We start from the raw sequence: 16,871 nt of genomic DNA on the forward strand, positions 1-16,871 counted from the left end.
TGCATGTGGCAGCAGGGGAAAAAGGAGACAGGGACAAAAACAGAGGAAGCACGGGTACTGGTCTCCAAAGGTCCCAGCACAGCAGCTTTCTGTCCCAGCCGCATTCTTTAGGATTTTGCAGTGCAGCCCACGACAGGAGACCAGAGTCCAGGAATAATACAAGCAGTCTCTGGCCACAGCCTCCCACGCACACTGGCACTGCCCTCAGCCTCCTGCTTGGGCTGCTGCTGGGGACATTGCCACCGGCATTCTTCAGGCATTTTATGCATTTGATCCACTTACTCTGAGGGCAAAGGCAAGTGTCCACTGTAACACAATGCCTTAAGAACACATTGCAGGACGTGGGATGCAGAAACATGCCACTGCCTGGTCACACATGAGAAGAGCATTGTAGCCAGTCCTGGCAGATTTCTCACACAGGACACATGCTCTCCCCTCTCCTCAGCAGGGCTTCCCCCACATCCCTGGTGACCTGCGGGACAACTTTTGGCCTCCAAACGCAGACATTCCTCTATCAACTGCAGGCAGCCAATGGCAAGTAGTCCATATGTGTCCACATGCTTGAGCCTAAACAATGTACATCTTATCTATCAAAAATATTAGCCCCACACCTTCAGGAAGGGAGTGTCTTCCCATCACCAGCAGATGATTTACAAGACTCCTTTCCGGGACACCTTTCAAATAAAAAACAAATAGACAGACACTTTGCCTTGTCCAGCCTCACAAGAACATTCTTTCACAGCACACATACCTGCTCCCAGTTCAGGCAGCCACGCAGCTGATCCTTCCTTAGTCCACTTCCTATATGTAAAAACTACGGGTGCTTACAAATTTCAGTGCGTTCATCTGTCATCTTCTCCGCACCAAGAACAGAGCAAATGAGAGCTGTTATACATATTGTACTGTACCTGACAAGAACCCAAGCTGCGTATATAAAGCTAGCACAGATCTTCCCCACTTACTGTACTGATAAATATAAGGTAATGTATGTCTTTCAGAAATCTAAGCAACCTGCGGAAATCAGATCTGTCTTGCCCACACAACTGCTGCCACCTTCAAAGAAAAGCGGTACATCTAAGGTTTGCTTTTAGAAAAGCCATATTAATTCAACCTCAATACACTGTGTTTTTCCAAGCGCCCTTTATTTGTGTTCTTTTGCATTGCTTCTACCACTTTGCTAGAGAGATGTTAGGCTTACTATAGCCTGTATTCTCCTAGATATTTCCTATTTAAAAAAAAAAAAAAAATCCAGTCATACGATATGGTACAGAGTTTTTAGCATAACCTTACACAAATCGTAGTGTGAATTAGGTTTTCATCTGTTAAGCTTCATGAGAACTCCAGTACTCTGAACATCACCATCATTAGGCGCTGATTACAGTCAGAAAATGACCTTCTGTTTTATCTTTACTAGTATCATCTAGAAGACAAAAAGGTAACAGGGAGTGCTACCAAACCAACATGGATGTGTAGGACAAGTCATCAGGACTTTCCAGGACAGCGCTAGCTATGCTGACACACTAGCAATACATCGCCAAGTCCCTCACACCTCAACATCTGTTTCATGCATGAACACCGGCTGCCCCTTCCCAACACCTGCCCTACGTCGAGCAGGCTGCAGCACATCAGCCCACACACAGATTAGTCCCATGCTATCAAAGGCAAGCAGAACCGCACAGAGACCCGACTAGATGTTAATTCCCTCAAAGACAGTCAAATTCCCTGCCCCTGTGCTAGCTCCATCACAACGTACGGACACCGGGCAGGGCACGGGGCTGTTCCAGAGGCAGGCTGCAATACCAGCACCCTGGGCTTTAAGGGCTTCTTGAGCCAAAGCTTCCAAGGTATCAGCATTTGCAGAGCTGCCAACAGATTTATGCTATGCACGGCTGCCTAACTCCTCTTTCAACCCCATTACGCTGAGGTCTGTCTGAACCCCCATATTCTACCACAGTTTGTTCCAGAGCTCAGCTACACACTTTCTGAAACAGACCTAGTAAAAAAGCCCAGCTACCTGGTTAGAGCTAGGCAGTACCCAAGTTGTCAACAGCCTGTGCTAATGTCAAGCTGAGAATGTTTATCTGGATCAGTTCCCTGATTCAACTTACTTCCCGGACATATGGGCCCTAGTCTAACCACACAGGCCAGAGTACAAGGCCAGTCATCTCTTCTTTTCTCAGCAGGACAGATCTATGGCAAAATAATCACAAAGCTGTAGCTTGCTGCCGTTGATCTTCTTTAGCTGAGCTTTTTGACAGCCATTCTCTACTGAGCAGTTTGGATAACCCTTTCTGTGTTCCAGAGGATTTATAAAAACACACCACATCAGAAACAACAACAAAAGACAATTACTTGAAGCAGGATTCAGATACTTATGGTTGCTTCCTCCCTCCCCTCCCCCCCTTTTTTTTTAAATGGGGGCACCAATAACACTGGATCATCAAAATTTATACTTGGCACTGTTTACGCATAGACTATTGCATTCCTCCAGCTGCTTGGCATGCAGAAAACAGGTAATTTCCAAAAGCAGTGACATCCAGCTCTTGTCCAGATACAGCTGCTTTCCCCAGTTCAGGCTCCAAGCCCACCACAAGATTCTCCTAAATCGAGGAAGCTGTCACTCTCAATTGCCTACTGTTGAGATGGTGGGAGTGGTACCTTTAAACAGCTGTGTCGTGCATCCCAAGGTGAGGGACCTACACAACAGCCTCAAGACAATGCACAAGACACTTCCAATGCAAGTAAAGACTATTTCTTGGTTCTCTCCAGGGCCATGTGATTGATTACAACAAACACAATAGTCACCACTTTCATTAGGCGCTAGCGTGCCTTCTCTCCAGGCACACCCGCAGGACTATACCCTTGCCTAGCTGCTGAGCAAAATTACAATTCAACCCACCAGCTGCAGGCAGACACAAAGTTTGCTGAGGTACTGTCAATTGCAGGGTACGAGGAGGCTGGTTTACGTATTCTCCCCTGCTCTCCTTACAGGAAACTACATATCCTCAACCTGCTACCTCAAGACAGCCCCTCTGCTGAATGGACCCCCACCTCACCTTCCTTTCAGGTACCAGTAAGCAACACCAACGGTGTTGTTCTTTCCCATTTCCCACTCCCCCCAGCAGCACCTGCATGGTAGCTTTCACGCACTTGGGTACCACTCTTGGAGGAAAGAACAAGCTCGGGATTTGGGCATGTGTAGGGAAGGAGATGAAAAACTTTAGGCTTCCACAATGAGTGTAAACAGAATACGCAGAATTTGTTGCCTAACAAAGAAACTATAGAAAATAATAACTTCGCACTCTGACTGATTCTAAAGTCACTTTAAAGGGACAGAGCTTATGACACTGACAGAAGTGACAGAAAAATTCATAACTGCAATCTCAAAACTCATAACACAGACTGAAATAACAGCTTAGCAAATGCCTGAGTAATTCAGAGCTCTGAGCCAGCCTGCCTTGCCAGCTCTTCTCCTTTTGCTCAGCTTCCACAACCAGGTCTGAGGAAGTGACAGCCCAACAAGGCCCAGCCAGACGTGCCCCTCCAACTCAAAATACAGGCTCACTGCTAACAGCAATTAGGACCTCTTTTTCCTTTCATGTCATTTCTAGGTAGGTACTCCTACTCCACCCTGTCATACAACACATGGACCTACCGATTCAGGACAGATGGAGGTAGAGCAACTGAACATGCCTGCAAAGCACACCCGTGTTTGGTTGCAGCTGAGGTTTCAAGCCTTTGGAGACTTGAGTTGCAGAAGAAGGAACCATCTAGGTTTTTCACCCATCAGCCTTTGGGTGTTCATGCACCAATCAACCCCTGCCCACATATAAAGTCAGTAAAAAGTGGGCAACACCTTTCTTTCCTCCAGAAAAATACTTTTACTTACTAAAGCAGGGACTCCCACATGCAGCTTGCTCCCTTCCCCTGTCACCCACAGGGCAGCAGAAGCAGCTCCCTAACTTTCCAAACTAGCACCCCAATATCATAGCCCCTTCTTTCCCCACCCTCTTCCAACTCATAAGCATCCCAACTGCAAGCTTCTACACACACACAACCTTGCTCTCTGGCTCTTCTTCAGCACTCACAAACTGCGTTATTAATAGCAAAGAGATCTCAGATGGAAAATCCCCACCTTTAAAAAGCATTTCATTTTCAACTCATTTGAAAAGCAAACAAACAGGATTTTCTCTATCCCTCAATGGAAAACAAGAGGCTTTTCCTGTGAGCTAAAGGAGGGAACGTTACATTCACTGGAGAAGTACTCCAAGTTCAGGATGATCCCCTCCTGCCTAATTCACTGATTTCTTTTGTTTCTCCCTCTTCTTGCACTCTGCTCTGTTTCTCCCTCTTCTTGTAGTCTGGAAGGCATACAACCAAACCCCTTTGTTCTTCACACTATTTGGTTACTTTGTGCCCCCTTCTTTTGTGCTACTGTATCCCTTTTGCCAGCAGAGTGCCACAACAGGTGAGATGAAGAACTAGGCGGAGCACGCTCTAAAAGGCTCTGCTAATGCCACAAGAAAAAGTCAAGGGAAAACTCTCAGGCAGGGCCTAAGCAAGTTCTATTATTCATGCTTTCTTTTTTTGCTCACCATGAGATGCTTCTTTCCTCCAGAAAGCATTAGTAAGACCTTATCTGCATTCTGCTTTAGTCAACAGATGCTCCCCTAGTCCAGATCAAGAGCAGGCAGACTCAGCCAATACACAACATCCAGGCAATCGGACGACAGGAGGCCAGTCGGGTAGCAGCAACAAACACCACTTCCACACCACCCTTCACAGTACACTCTGAAGAGCAGACTAAAGGCAACAGCCCTCAAAGAACAAAGTCCCTCTGGCCTACGTGATTTAGACCAATGCTTCTGTGCTATCAAGACACCGATCACAAACAACAAATAACACATGGTCAACATATAGCAGAGAATATCTAACGTCCAACAAATGGCAACTATCGACAACTAAGTAGTCTTGACTATCATCATCAGACTACAACTCCTCACTTCAACTCAGAACTATAGATCTCCACAAATAGCATCTATGGAGATCCACAACTCCAATTAATTAAGAAAAACATTAGAAGCCATTTCTGGAGCCAGATTTTCACCTAAATCCAGACAGAGATGGAAATAAATGAAACCCTTGATGTTCTCCGCTTTCAGAAGCTCACAGGATTCATGCTTTGCCTGGGCACCAGCAATGGGGATCTACGTACAGAGAATGATATTTAACTTCTGAGGGCTTCTCCTCACACTCGCAAACAGTACTGTTGGCAAAAAGAAAAGGTGGAGTTGTCCACATGTATTCCTTAGGGACACCTTTTCATAATCAAGACTTCTCTGGTTGAGTCAGTCAAATCTATCCCTTTTGAGGACTTCTTGTAGCTGGAATAGTTACCCAGGTAATATGACAATGCATTAAGAAAGGGAAAGACAAAATTAGCCTACGTTAATCTTACTCAATAGTTGTCTGGTCCAAAACTCCTGTTACTGGGATCCCATAAAACTGTTGCATAGTGGCAACTGCGGACTGCACAGCTTTTCCCGACTGCAAGACAGACATTTGGCTGTCAGATGGAAGTAAGTAGCCGTAAGTTTTTAACCAACCCTGAAAAAGAAAGAAACAGATGGTAAGATGCCACGGTAAGTTTTCCACTTAACAGATCAGAACATTTCCTCAAAAGAAAAAGTGACGAACTAGCCCAAAAAATTCAACCACCTCTCTTTTTTTGGTTAGGTTTGGTAATATCATCTGATCCCCGGGAAAGGCTGAAGACCCAGCTTAATATCACCTGTCCTGACAGGACAATGCAGACCTGCCAATTAAAAATGGCCATCATCCCTACTGAGTAACTGGGGCAGACTTAGGTCCTTGGAGCACCCAAGAAGCTCTGTCCTCATTCCAGAGACCTCCTGTGCAGGCAGTCACCTTGCCATCACGAGATTTGTCAGTCCCCACAGCAGCATGCTCCCAATAACCCACTGCCCAGCACCTACTGCTGCCTCCGGACCATCACTCCAAGCAAACAGCTTAACAGGCCTGGGTAATCCCTCCAAACACAGGTTCAGCTTTACGCTTGCACTGAGCACAGGAGTACTTCTTTCAAAAAAATCAAAACACCCAAAAACCAACACCAAAGAAACACATTCAGAAAGTTTGCAGGGACTCTGGTTAGATGAATTTTTCTTCTACTAATAGCAGATATCTAGCAAATTGTCAGAACAGGAAAATAGCCAACTCTCCTCAAAGAGCTTTGTCCTTTTCCCCACCTCCCCCCCAAAATGCAGCCTCAGATAAAATCACATGTCAAACTTGTCAAAAAGCTAAGGACAGCATTTTCAAAAACACCCATTAATTCAGGATTTTTTTTTTACTCCCCTCTCTTCCCCCCCTCCACTTTGATACTACGAGAAAAAGGAATATTAATTCACCATTAAGTGCAAATGCCAATAAAACCTGAATGAAGGCTTGCTTTCGTAAACTTTTCACCATAAGTTTTCATGCACACACCCCAGTGCTTCTTTCTTCTGACCAATACCCCAGCCCTCCGATTCAATACTTAGACCAGGATTACTATGAGATTGACATATCCCGTAAGCTTTTTCCAGCCACGAGGACAATCCATCTGACCCACACGACACAGTCCTCAACACACAAGCGCTGATGAATCATCTGCATGCACTGCTCTCACATTGGCAGCCTGATCTCTCAGAGCAGGGGGGAGAAGAGAGGTGCATCTTCCCTTCACGTAACACAGCAGCAGGAAAGGGTCTCAAGTCAAGGAGGAGCACGAGAGGGAGAACAATCCCCGTTTCTTTGTGGCAACAAGAAGATACCAGAATTCACTGGGAAGACAGAAAGCCCTTGCTTCCAAAGCACGAGAAAGAAGGTCTAAGACAGCATCTGGGCTGGGCCTGTTAAAGTTCACCAAGTAAACAGACATACAGCACTATTCAACACGGACATCACTGTGGCTCAAGACAAAGCCAAGCTGCAAAACTGCTTGGAGACAGGACATACTGCCTTGGCATCTAGTGTTGGCCTCTGACAAACACAGCGTGCTGGAACAGTCGGACCTTTGGTCTGACCAGAATAAGCTGTCCTTGAGTAGCAAGGGCAGAGCACGCTAACCAAAACAGCTCTGAGGGGGGCTATGCTCGCATATCCCCTTTCCCTCCCAGCCAGAGTTGGATGCGGCAGCGGGCGAGGGAAAGGGACACCACACGATGCCCGCACAGGCACTAAGAGAAGCTCCTCCCGGGAGGCTGATGCTCAAGAGCACGCAGGAGGGGCACGGCTGCCTTCGCCTGCCGGTTCCCAACCTGCCCAGGCACAGGCAGAGGAGCTGCCAGCGACTGTGGCCGCACACCTGAGCCCAGCCCGGCAGCAGCAACCAAGACCGGCCGCTTCGGAGAGCGGCACGACGAGGGCCTACAGGAGACGCAGGAAGGCTTCTGGCGGGCAGCGGCGCCCAGCCGCGGCGACGGGGGCCGGAGCCAGGCGCGGAGGAGACGGGGAACCGCTGCCCGCTCAGCTTTCCAGCCTGCCCCCGGGCCAACACGGCGCACAACCCGGCCCCGGGCTTCCCGTCCCCCGCTACCCCAGTCCCAGCTGCGGCACCACCGGCCTCGCCGACCCACAGAGCCGCCCGACCCCGCTCCCCTCAGCGCCCCGCCCCGCCCGACCTCCCTCCCGCTCCCAGACCTACCCGGCCGGTGCTGGTGTCGGCGGCGGCGCGGAGCAGGGCGCAGAGCAGCGGCAGCAGGGAGCCCGCCGCAGCCAGGCCCCGGCGCCGCCTCGGCGCCATGGCAGCGCGGCGGGGCTCCGGCCAGCGCTCCGGTCCAGCGGCGCGGGCTGCGGCTGCGCGGGGAAGCCGGAAGTAGCGGGCGGCCGCCGCCGCGCCGCCTCTTCCTCCGGCGGGCCGGGCCGGGCCGGGCGGGCCGGTCGCTGTGGGCCGGGGCTGCCCCAGAAGGGCCGGGGCGCGGCCCTGCGGAGGTGCGCCCGGCTGGCGGGAAGGGCCTGGCTGCGCTTCCCCCGCCGGAGGGGCTGAGAGCCGAGCAGCAGTCAGCCCCGGGTCACCGTCCCTCAGGGTTTTTTTCCACGTCCCTCTGGCTGCAGGCGGGGGAGAGCGCGGAGGGGCTGGCGGCGGCCCCCGGCCCTGCCGCAGCACCGGAGCAGGTGCAGGAGGGCCGAGGTCTTTCTCTGCGGGCCTCTTCTCTCACGACGGGGTTGTTTCCTGTTCTCAAAGGCCCCACTCCCCGCCAAGGCTGCCTCGTGTTGTCTTTGGCTGCAGCCTGAAGATCTCCAGCAGACGTGTGTAGAAGCCCCAGGTGCAGGAGGCGGCTGTATACACCTCCTCATAGAAGAGGAAAAGAAGACCTGCAGAGAAGAGGAAAAGTGGGGCTGGCAGTTTGTTGGCCAGTGGTCCTGCCCTGAAGCCGTCCCAGTCTGAAAGGAGGTAGCGTGCTTCTGAGATGTGCACCCAGGTGGAGACGAGGGCTTCTGTGTTGCCTCAGAGAGACCAAAGGGCTTTGTCACGCTCCATTTCGCTCCTTCGTTTCACTCGGGACCAAAAATGATGCCTCGTGGTGACAGGTTGAAGGAGGAGGAGGAGGTTGTGGATGGCAGCCCCCCTGGCCCAGCCTCATTGAGTTCAAAGTGTCTGAAAGAGCAGTTGGCAGCCTGCACTTTCACATGTGCTTAATAAATTATTTTTATCCGTGATTTTGGCGGAGCGAGACGCTGTGCCACCAGGTGAATCTCTTGGTCTGTCATTGGCTTAACCATACTGACACCAGAAGTTTGAATTCCTGCCTCTTGGGAAGGGAATCTTGGAGCACCGTGCCCACAGCCAGCCTGGCACACAGAGCAGTTTGGCTGGCACATCTGAGGTGTGCAACAGGCATCAGTGCACCGGTGACATCCTTGGAGGTGGAGGAGTCACCGTGCCTGGGAATCCCAGGCCAGAAGGTGCTGCTGCTCCCCCAGAGAAACAGTGAGGACATTGGGTTTTAGAAATGTGGGACAGGGATTTCATCTTTTTGTCAGAGCGGCTTTATGAATATGCTCTGCTGCATGAACAGCCAGTGCTGGCCTTTTCCCTGCTGACTCAAGCTGACAGCTCAGCTTGCATGCCGCTGAGGCAGTGGCTATGCTCAGGATAGCCTTTTCGCCCTGCCTGCAGAAGCTGGAGGGGAACTCTTTGCCAAGACAAGCCAGCAGAGCTCCCCCACCCTCCTCAATGCTGCTGATGCCAGGCCTCTTGTTTTTTGCACGACGAGAGCTCAGGCTGCCAATTCTATCAAGGACACGGCTCAGGCTGCCATTTCTACCCCCTGCCTTGCTGTAGCATCCTCCTCCTCACCCGCCACTGCTACTTTGTCAGACCATCCCATTCACCACCACACTGCATCTCTTTGGGAACTGCAGCAATTGTAGTGCTTTTTGCATACAATTAGAATAGAATAGAATATTTTCAGTTGGAAGGGACCTACAACAATCATCTAGTCCAACTGCCTGACCGCTTCAGGGCTGACCAAAAGTTAAAGCATGTTATTAAGGGCATTGTCCAAATGCCTCTTAAACGCTGACAGGCCTGGGGCATCAACCACCTCTCTAGGAAGCCTGTTCCAATGTTTGACCACCCTCTTGGTAAAGAAATTCTTCCTGATGTCCAGTCTGAGCCTCCTCTGATGCAGCTTTCAACCATTCCCATGCGTCCTGACACTGGATACCAGGGAGAGATCAGCATTCCCTTCCTCCTCAGGAAGCTGTAGAGAGCAGCAAGATGGCCCCTCAGCCTCCTTTTCTCCGAACTAGACAAGCCCAGAGTCCTTAGCCGCTCCTCACAGGACGTTCCTTCCAGCCCCTTCACCAGCTTTGTTGCCCTCCTCTGGACGCATTCAAGGACCTTCACATCTGTCTTAAATGGTGGGGCCCAGAACTGCACACAGTGCTCAAGGTGAGGCCGCACCAACGCTGAATACAGCAGGATAATCCCCTCTTTTGACCGGCTGGTGATGCTGTGTTTGATGCACCCCAGGATGTGGGTTGCCCTCTTGGCTGCCAGGGCACACTGCTGGCTCGTAGTGAGCCTGCTGCCGACCAGTGCCCCCAGATCCCTTTCTGCAGGGCTGCTCTCCAGCCACTCCTCTCCCAGTTCGTACTTGTGCCCAGTGTTACTTGTCCCAGGTGCAGAATCTGGCATTTGTTCTTGTTAAATTTCATCCCACTAATGACTGCCCAATGCTCCAGTCTATCCAGATCCCTCTGCAAGGCCTCTTGTCCCTCAAGAGAGTCAACAGCACCTCCTAGTTCAGTGTCGTCAGCAAACTTGCTAATGGAGCATTCAACTCCTGCATCCCGATCATTGATAAAAATATTGGACGGAACTGGCCTTAGGATTGAGCCCTGAGGAGCACCGCTGGTGACTGGTCGCCAGCCAGATGTAGCCCCATTCACTACAACCCTTTGGGCCCTGCTCTTCAGCCAGTTCTTCACCCAGTGCACTGTGTACCTGCTCATCTCACAGCTGGACAACTTGTCCAGAAGGATGCTGTGAAGGAACAGTATCAAAAGCCTTACTAAAATCCAGAAAAACATCCCCCCATCTTCAGGGACGTTCTCCTTTGGGGAATGACAACATCTAATTGCATATTATTCAACTCAGCCACATTCCAGAGCTCAAGGATCCGTTGCCTGCATCTGTGCAATCGCTGCCGCAGCACTCCTAGTTGAACCGAGTAAAAAAATCTAGTGCTTGGACATCCTCCGATGGTACAAGTTACGCAGGCAATGTCACCACAGCAAAGACATCACTATGAGCTGATTCTCCTAACAATGGAAAACATAACACTTAAGCGGTGTAATACACTGAACCCTGCTATTCTAATCCCTTTACCTGGGGAAGGAACTCCATATCATGATTGTGTAGTAACAACCTGTGAAGCTGAAAAGGCTTGAGGAGGTTTAACAGATGTGCCATTTCTAGATCCCAATCTGGAACTATTTGTAGACAGGTCCTCGTGTTTTCTGAACGGCAACTGTGTTATGGGTTATTCAATAACGACAGTGAATGGAGTAGTGGAGAATTCATTAGTCCGAAGCTGAGTGCACAAGCAGCAGGATTAATTGCATTAACAAAGGCTTGTCAGCTGGCCAAAGAAAAGACTGTAAATATTTATACTGATTCTCGATATGCATTTGGAGTATGCCATGCTACGGGGCAGTTAAGGAAGTTGTGTGGGTTTATACTTCTAGTGGAAGTAAAACATCAAATGCTCCTCAAATTACTGAAATGTTAAAGGCTATACAATTCCAGAGAAAGTTGCTATCATTCATCAGCCAGCCCATACTGGCAGAAGGACAGAAGAAGAGATAAGAAATAGTCTGACAGATACTGCTGCTAAAGCTGCAGCACGACAGCCATACGAACCACCGGGCTTACAAACAGTCCAACGGTCCAATCTGGTGTTGCCTGCTCCTGAAAAGATATGTTTGACTGATCCTGCTCAAGAAATTGACTCTAGGAAAAGGTTTGAAGTGACCAAAGATTCCCAGGGAATATGGAAAGCAGGCGATGGAAAACCTTCCTATTTTACCAAAACAGTACCCGATTCCCATAGCAAAAATGCATCACCATCTACGGCATTTTGGGACTGCTGCACTAGCCCAGACAGTGCTAAAAATTGCTTTACGCCAGGAATTTATGCTGCAGCCAAATAAGTAACTGTGTCTTGCATGCACTACCTTTAGCCTTAATGAATAATTAACAAAGACCTCAACAAACAACAAAACTGTCTCCATATGAAATACTATTTGAAAGACTGATACAACTCCCCGGAACTGATGTACCCACTCATATAATTTTATTAGCAGGAAATGAAAATGTGGCCCAGTATATTTTACAGGTTCAGAAATTATTAAAATACAATCAGGCCTGGGCACAGCTAATGCAACCGGTACCTCTAGAATGGGCTCTGCACCCCTTCAATCTAGGGAATTCACGTTTGGGTAAAAGTACACAAAAGAAAGGATAACTTACCTCCTTGGTGGGAGGGACCATTTTTGTTATTGCTAACCTTTCTCAGCACTACAGGTGGAAGAAAAATCAACTTGAATCCATCACTCCCACCTAACAGCTGCAGCCAGTCTGGAAGTGGAACCAGGAAACCCTCCTGCCACTGAGGGAACATCCACCGTGGAAGAGACTGATTCACCTGCAGCTGGGAACTTACGCAGAGCCAGCAGCCAGAAAGCACTGATCTTGCATAAGAATTCAACAACAGCAAAGTGGAAAATAATCTGATACTTATGAATTGCACATGGATTGAACCATACCCTTACTTAGAGTGCAACCAAGTTATAATTATTTTTGCTATTTGTGTCTGTTTGTTTTTCCTGTTAATAGTGATTTGGAAGCCCAGATTTTTATATGATATCCTTTCTTATAAGCCTGTGGTAGAATATTGATTATATGTATTCATTCCATAATTCAGCCATAGCAACGGCCCAAACTATTGCAGCAGTGGCAAATAAGCCCGACTGTTGGAAGTGCACTAAAAGCCTATCCTCTACTGGAAATCAACTCTCCTGGATTTCCACCCCGTTGAATTCTCAGTGGTACAAGGATGGGCATATACGCTATGGATTTTCACTAAAGAAAGGAAGGAGAAACCCGAGAAGGGTTTGTCAGTAGTTTGAAAGGAGACCCCTGGGTATGCTTGGAGAGCAGACCTATTGAGAAGCATACTCACTTTGTAAGGGCTGGGAATTCAAAAAGCCAATATATCTTTAAAATTAATGGGATTAATGGAAATGGACAATTTAGATCTTGGGTCCATATAGATGAAAAGGGGATTCTTATGCCTGGAATGTTCCATAGATATATTCCTATGCCTAAAGGCAATCGGTATTCCTCCATATATTCTTCCAAAACCTTACTATATACTACATCCACTGAGTGTGAAAGGGAAATTCTCCAAAAGCCCTTACATAAAACCTATTAGACATCACGCTGTAGATTTGTTCCTGGATGGAGTTTATCAGGCCCTGCAGACTCTGAGACAATGTGGATATTCACAGACAGATTAACTTGCTATTCTGTAGGAAGCCATAATCAAACTAAAGATAATTATAAAATTTTGGTTTCCACTATGGGCCTATAGGATCCTGATTGCTATGAGTCATCTAATCTGGGTCCAAACCTTACTGGTTTACTTATACAACCAAACCTGGCATATGCTAACCGTTTTGCAGGACATAGTTTACATGACTCAGATTTATTTGAAGATTATAGTACCCTATTTACACAACTACCAGGGCAATATTGGATATGTGGAGAAAGGGCATTTGAGAATTTATCTGCAACCTGAGCTGAAAAGTGTATTCTAGGTGCATTAATACCGTCCACACAGGTTAGAACCAGTATCTCTTCTGCTTCTGTAGCTCGTAACTACTAGTATATATGAGAAAAAGCATTACAACCCTCTGAGAGATGTGGCACTGAGTTCCACCTGCCTGTAAGAGCTTTTATCCCATGGTTAGGGGTTGCAAAACTAGAAAGAGCGATTGCAATGTGTCAAAAGACTTAGAAAAAGCCATTAATGAAATTGCAAATAGTAGTATAGTCCTACAGGAAGAAATCAAATTCTTGAGCAGGTTCAAGCAGCCCATGCCAGGCTCACCCAAAGGGGAGCGGTGGGAGCAACCCCCTCTCTAACGGGAACTCACTCCCCTGCTGTGCCGCAGGCTTGGCCTTTGACAGTTTCTCATCCTAGAGCTTCCAGCTAGCAGACAGCCGCAGCCGTCGCAGACGCCTTTCTCAGGGTTATCAGGAGCAATGTACTCCGGCAGTGACGATGGTGGCAACAGACCAGGCTGCACGGCCAGTGGATGGAGGGTAGTGGTCGGTTCCCTTTACTCAGCACTTGCCTACCACATTTGCAATAGTGCATGCAATTGTAGCTCCCTCATGACAAGAAACATGATGCTAAACTGAAGCCAGTCCTGTGGATCCCCAGGGTGGTGAGGGGTCTGTTACAAGAGCACAGCTTGTAAGATGGGGCTGTGGGAGCTTGGCTTGCTTAGGTGGCCCTGATAGCAGCATTGTGTGGAGCCTCCGAGGTGGTTATCAAGAAGATGGGACCACACTAGCTAACATCACTTGCAGTCTACGTTGTTAGCAATCACCAGGTGATCTGTTATAGTCTCATGGCTCCGGTTGCTGATGGGTCAAGGGCAACATTCAGAAGCATGCAGCACTCAGATTTATCTTAAAGCATTACCACAATCTCGGTATAGTGCAAAGATTTACCCAAGTCTGTTGCACAGCAACACAGCGTCAATGTGTTTGGCCTAAAGATTAACAGACTGGCATTAGGACGTACATATCTGTGATAAGGCAGATGGCTTAAAAGGGGACTGAAAGTGCCCTCTAAAACTTTCATACTCATCTCCAGGTCTTCACCTCCTTCTGTATCGTGAGCAAATTGATCAGCATTGCATTTGTATCTTTGCTTGCTGGGTACCGTGCCCTACCTAGCCTTGTCCCAGGCTCATCTCGGTTACACTGTCCCCAGAGAAAACTCTGCTTCCTCCTACCCTGATGGTTCCATCATTTGGCATCAGCCAGCCCCTGCATACAGCTCTGCCGCAAAATCTGCTTGGCTCAGCGGCTCAGCTCTGGGTCAGGTTGGCTGGCTAGGTCAGTTCTGGTCCGTCCTTTAAGCCAGTCTGGCATCTGTAACTTTGTTCAGTAGTCAAGCAACGCCTAGAGGCATCAGACCACGAAAAGCCCAGGCAGGCCCTCATGCACAAGCAGTTGCTTGCATCAAAACACGCAGCACTGCCTGAACTTCACTAACGAAAGGGCAGCAGAAAGGGAGGACAAGGCAAAGGTCTGCTTTCATCTCCCACGTGGGGAGGAAGGGGCAAGACAGCAGCATTTCCATTCAGAGACCTTTGAGAACCTGTAGGTATTAGAAGCCAGGCCAGTGCGGACTCCAGCTGAATGTATAGGATAAACACGACAGTGTATGAATGAGCAGGACTGTTGTGTGCCCCTGGGGCTATGCGGATGAGCTCCAGTTGTTACTCACCATTATTTACAAGTCACAGGGAACTAAGGGCAGAGGGGAGGAAAGGAGAACAGCAAAGAACTGCCTGAAAAACAGTAAGAGGAGAGATCCTGGAAGTGGTTGAACCTTGAAGCCAATATCACATGGGAGGCAAAAGGGAGAGAAAATAAAGTGATTTAGCAGCAACTCTGGGCTATTCTGAAGGGGAGCTGCTCCAGCAGTAACCCCTTGTCATTTCTTCCCCTTTTAATATAGTCAAGTGCAGCCCTGCAGAGAAGGACTTGGGGGTACTGGTGTGTGAAAAACTGGACGTGAGCTGGCAATGGGCGCTTGCAGCCCAGAAAGCCAACTGTATCCTGGGCTGCACCCAAAGCAGCGTGGCCAGCAGGTCGAGGGAGGGGATTCTGCCCCTCTACTCCGCTCTGGTGAGACCCCACCTGCAGTACTGCGTCCAGCTCTGGGGTCTTCAGCACAGGCAAAGACGGGACCTGTTGGAGCGGGTCCAGAGGAGGCCACAAACATGATCAGAGGGCTGGAGCACCTCTCCTATGAGGAAAGGCTGAGAGAGTTGGGGTTGTTCAGCCTGGAAAAGAGAAGGCTCCACGGAGACCTTATTGCAGCCTTTCAGTACTTAAAGGGAGCTTATAAAAAAGATGGGGACAGACTTTATAGTAGGGCCTGCTGCGATAGGACAAGGGGTAATGGTTTTAAACTAAAAGAGGGTAGATTTACATTAGATGTAAGGAAGAAGTTCTTCACTATGAGGGTGGTGAGGCACTGGAACAGGTTGACCCAGAGAAGCTGTGGATGCCCCATCGTTGGAAGTGTTCAAGGCCAGGCTGGATGGGGCTTTGAGCAACCTGGTCTAGTGGAAGGTGTCCCTGCCCATGGCAGGGGAGTTGGAACTAGATGATCTTTAAGGTCCCTTCCAACCGAAACCAGTCTATGATTCTATTCTATGATATAAGGAAGCAATTTTTTACAATGAGGGTGGTGAAACACTGGCACAGGCTGCCCAGAGAGGTGGTAGATGCCCCATCCCTGGAAACATTCAAGGTCAGGTTGAGCAGGGCTCTAAGCAACCTGATCTAGTTAGAACAGAATAGAATCATTTAGGTTGGAAGAGACCTTTAAGATCGAGTCCAACCGTAAACCTAGCACTGCCAAGTCCACCACTAAACCACGTCCCTAAGCCCCACATCTACACGTCTTTTAAATACCTCCAGGGATGGTGACTCCACCACTTCCCTGGGCAGCCTGTTCCAATGCTTGATAACCCTTTCAGTGAAGAAATTTTTCTGAATATCCAGTCTAAACCTCCCTTGGTGCAACTTGAGGCCGTTTCCTCTCATCCCATCACTTGCTACTTCAGAAAAGAGACCGACCCCCACCTCGCTACAACCTCCTTTCAGGTAGTTCTAGAGAGCGATAAGGTCTCCCCTGAGCCTCCTCTTCTCCAGGCTAAACAACCCCAGTTCCCTCAGCTGCTTGTTGTAAGACTTGTTCTCTAAAATGTTGAAGATGTCCCTGCTCATTGCAGGAGAGTTGGACTAGATGACCTTTAAAGCTCCCTTCCAACCCAAACTATTCTATGATTCTATGAAGATATGCTGACAGAGGCAGCGCTGTTTTGCCTCTCCCATAGCTCTGCCTTTTGAAAGCATCCTTTCGCTGGCTGAGGTCACATGTAGCAGAGAGCCATAGTGGTGGAGGGAATCAGCACGTCTCCAGGTGACTGGAGAGAGTGGGACACCTCAGCTCCACTGCTACGCCCCATCAAGGGCTCCAGCCCAC

General features: G+C 48.9%; 1 protein-coding gene across 1 annotated transcript in view; it reads right to left on the reverse strand.

Moving 5' to 3' along the window:
- Positions 1-7,760, reverse strand: part of MMP24 (matrix metallopeptidase 24) — a 46,782-nt gene extending 39,022 nt beyond the window's left edge. Inside the window, 2 exon segments of the mRNA XM_050907499.1 lie at positions 5,459-5,607; positions 7,709-7,760. Of these exon segments, the coding sequence (XP_050763456.1) occupies positions 5,459-5,562 (104 nt within the window). The 5' untranslated portion in view covers positions 5,563-5,607; positions 7,709-7,760.
- Between the last annotated feature and the right edge of the window lie 9,111 nt (positions 7,761-16,871).

This window comes from Gymnogyps californianus, chromosome 17, assembly GCF_018139145.2.
Source record: "Gymnogyps californianus isolate 813 chromosome 17, ASM1813914v2, whole genome shotgun sequence".
NCBI lineage: Eukaryota > Metazoa > Chordata > Aves > Accipitriformes > Cathartidae > Gymnogyps > Gymnogyps californianus.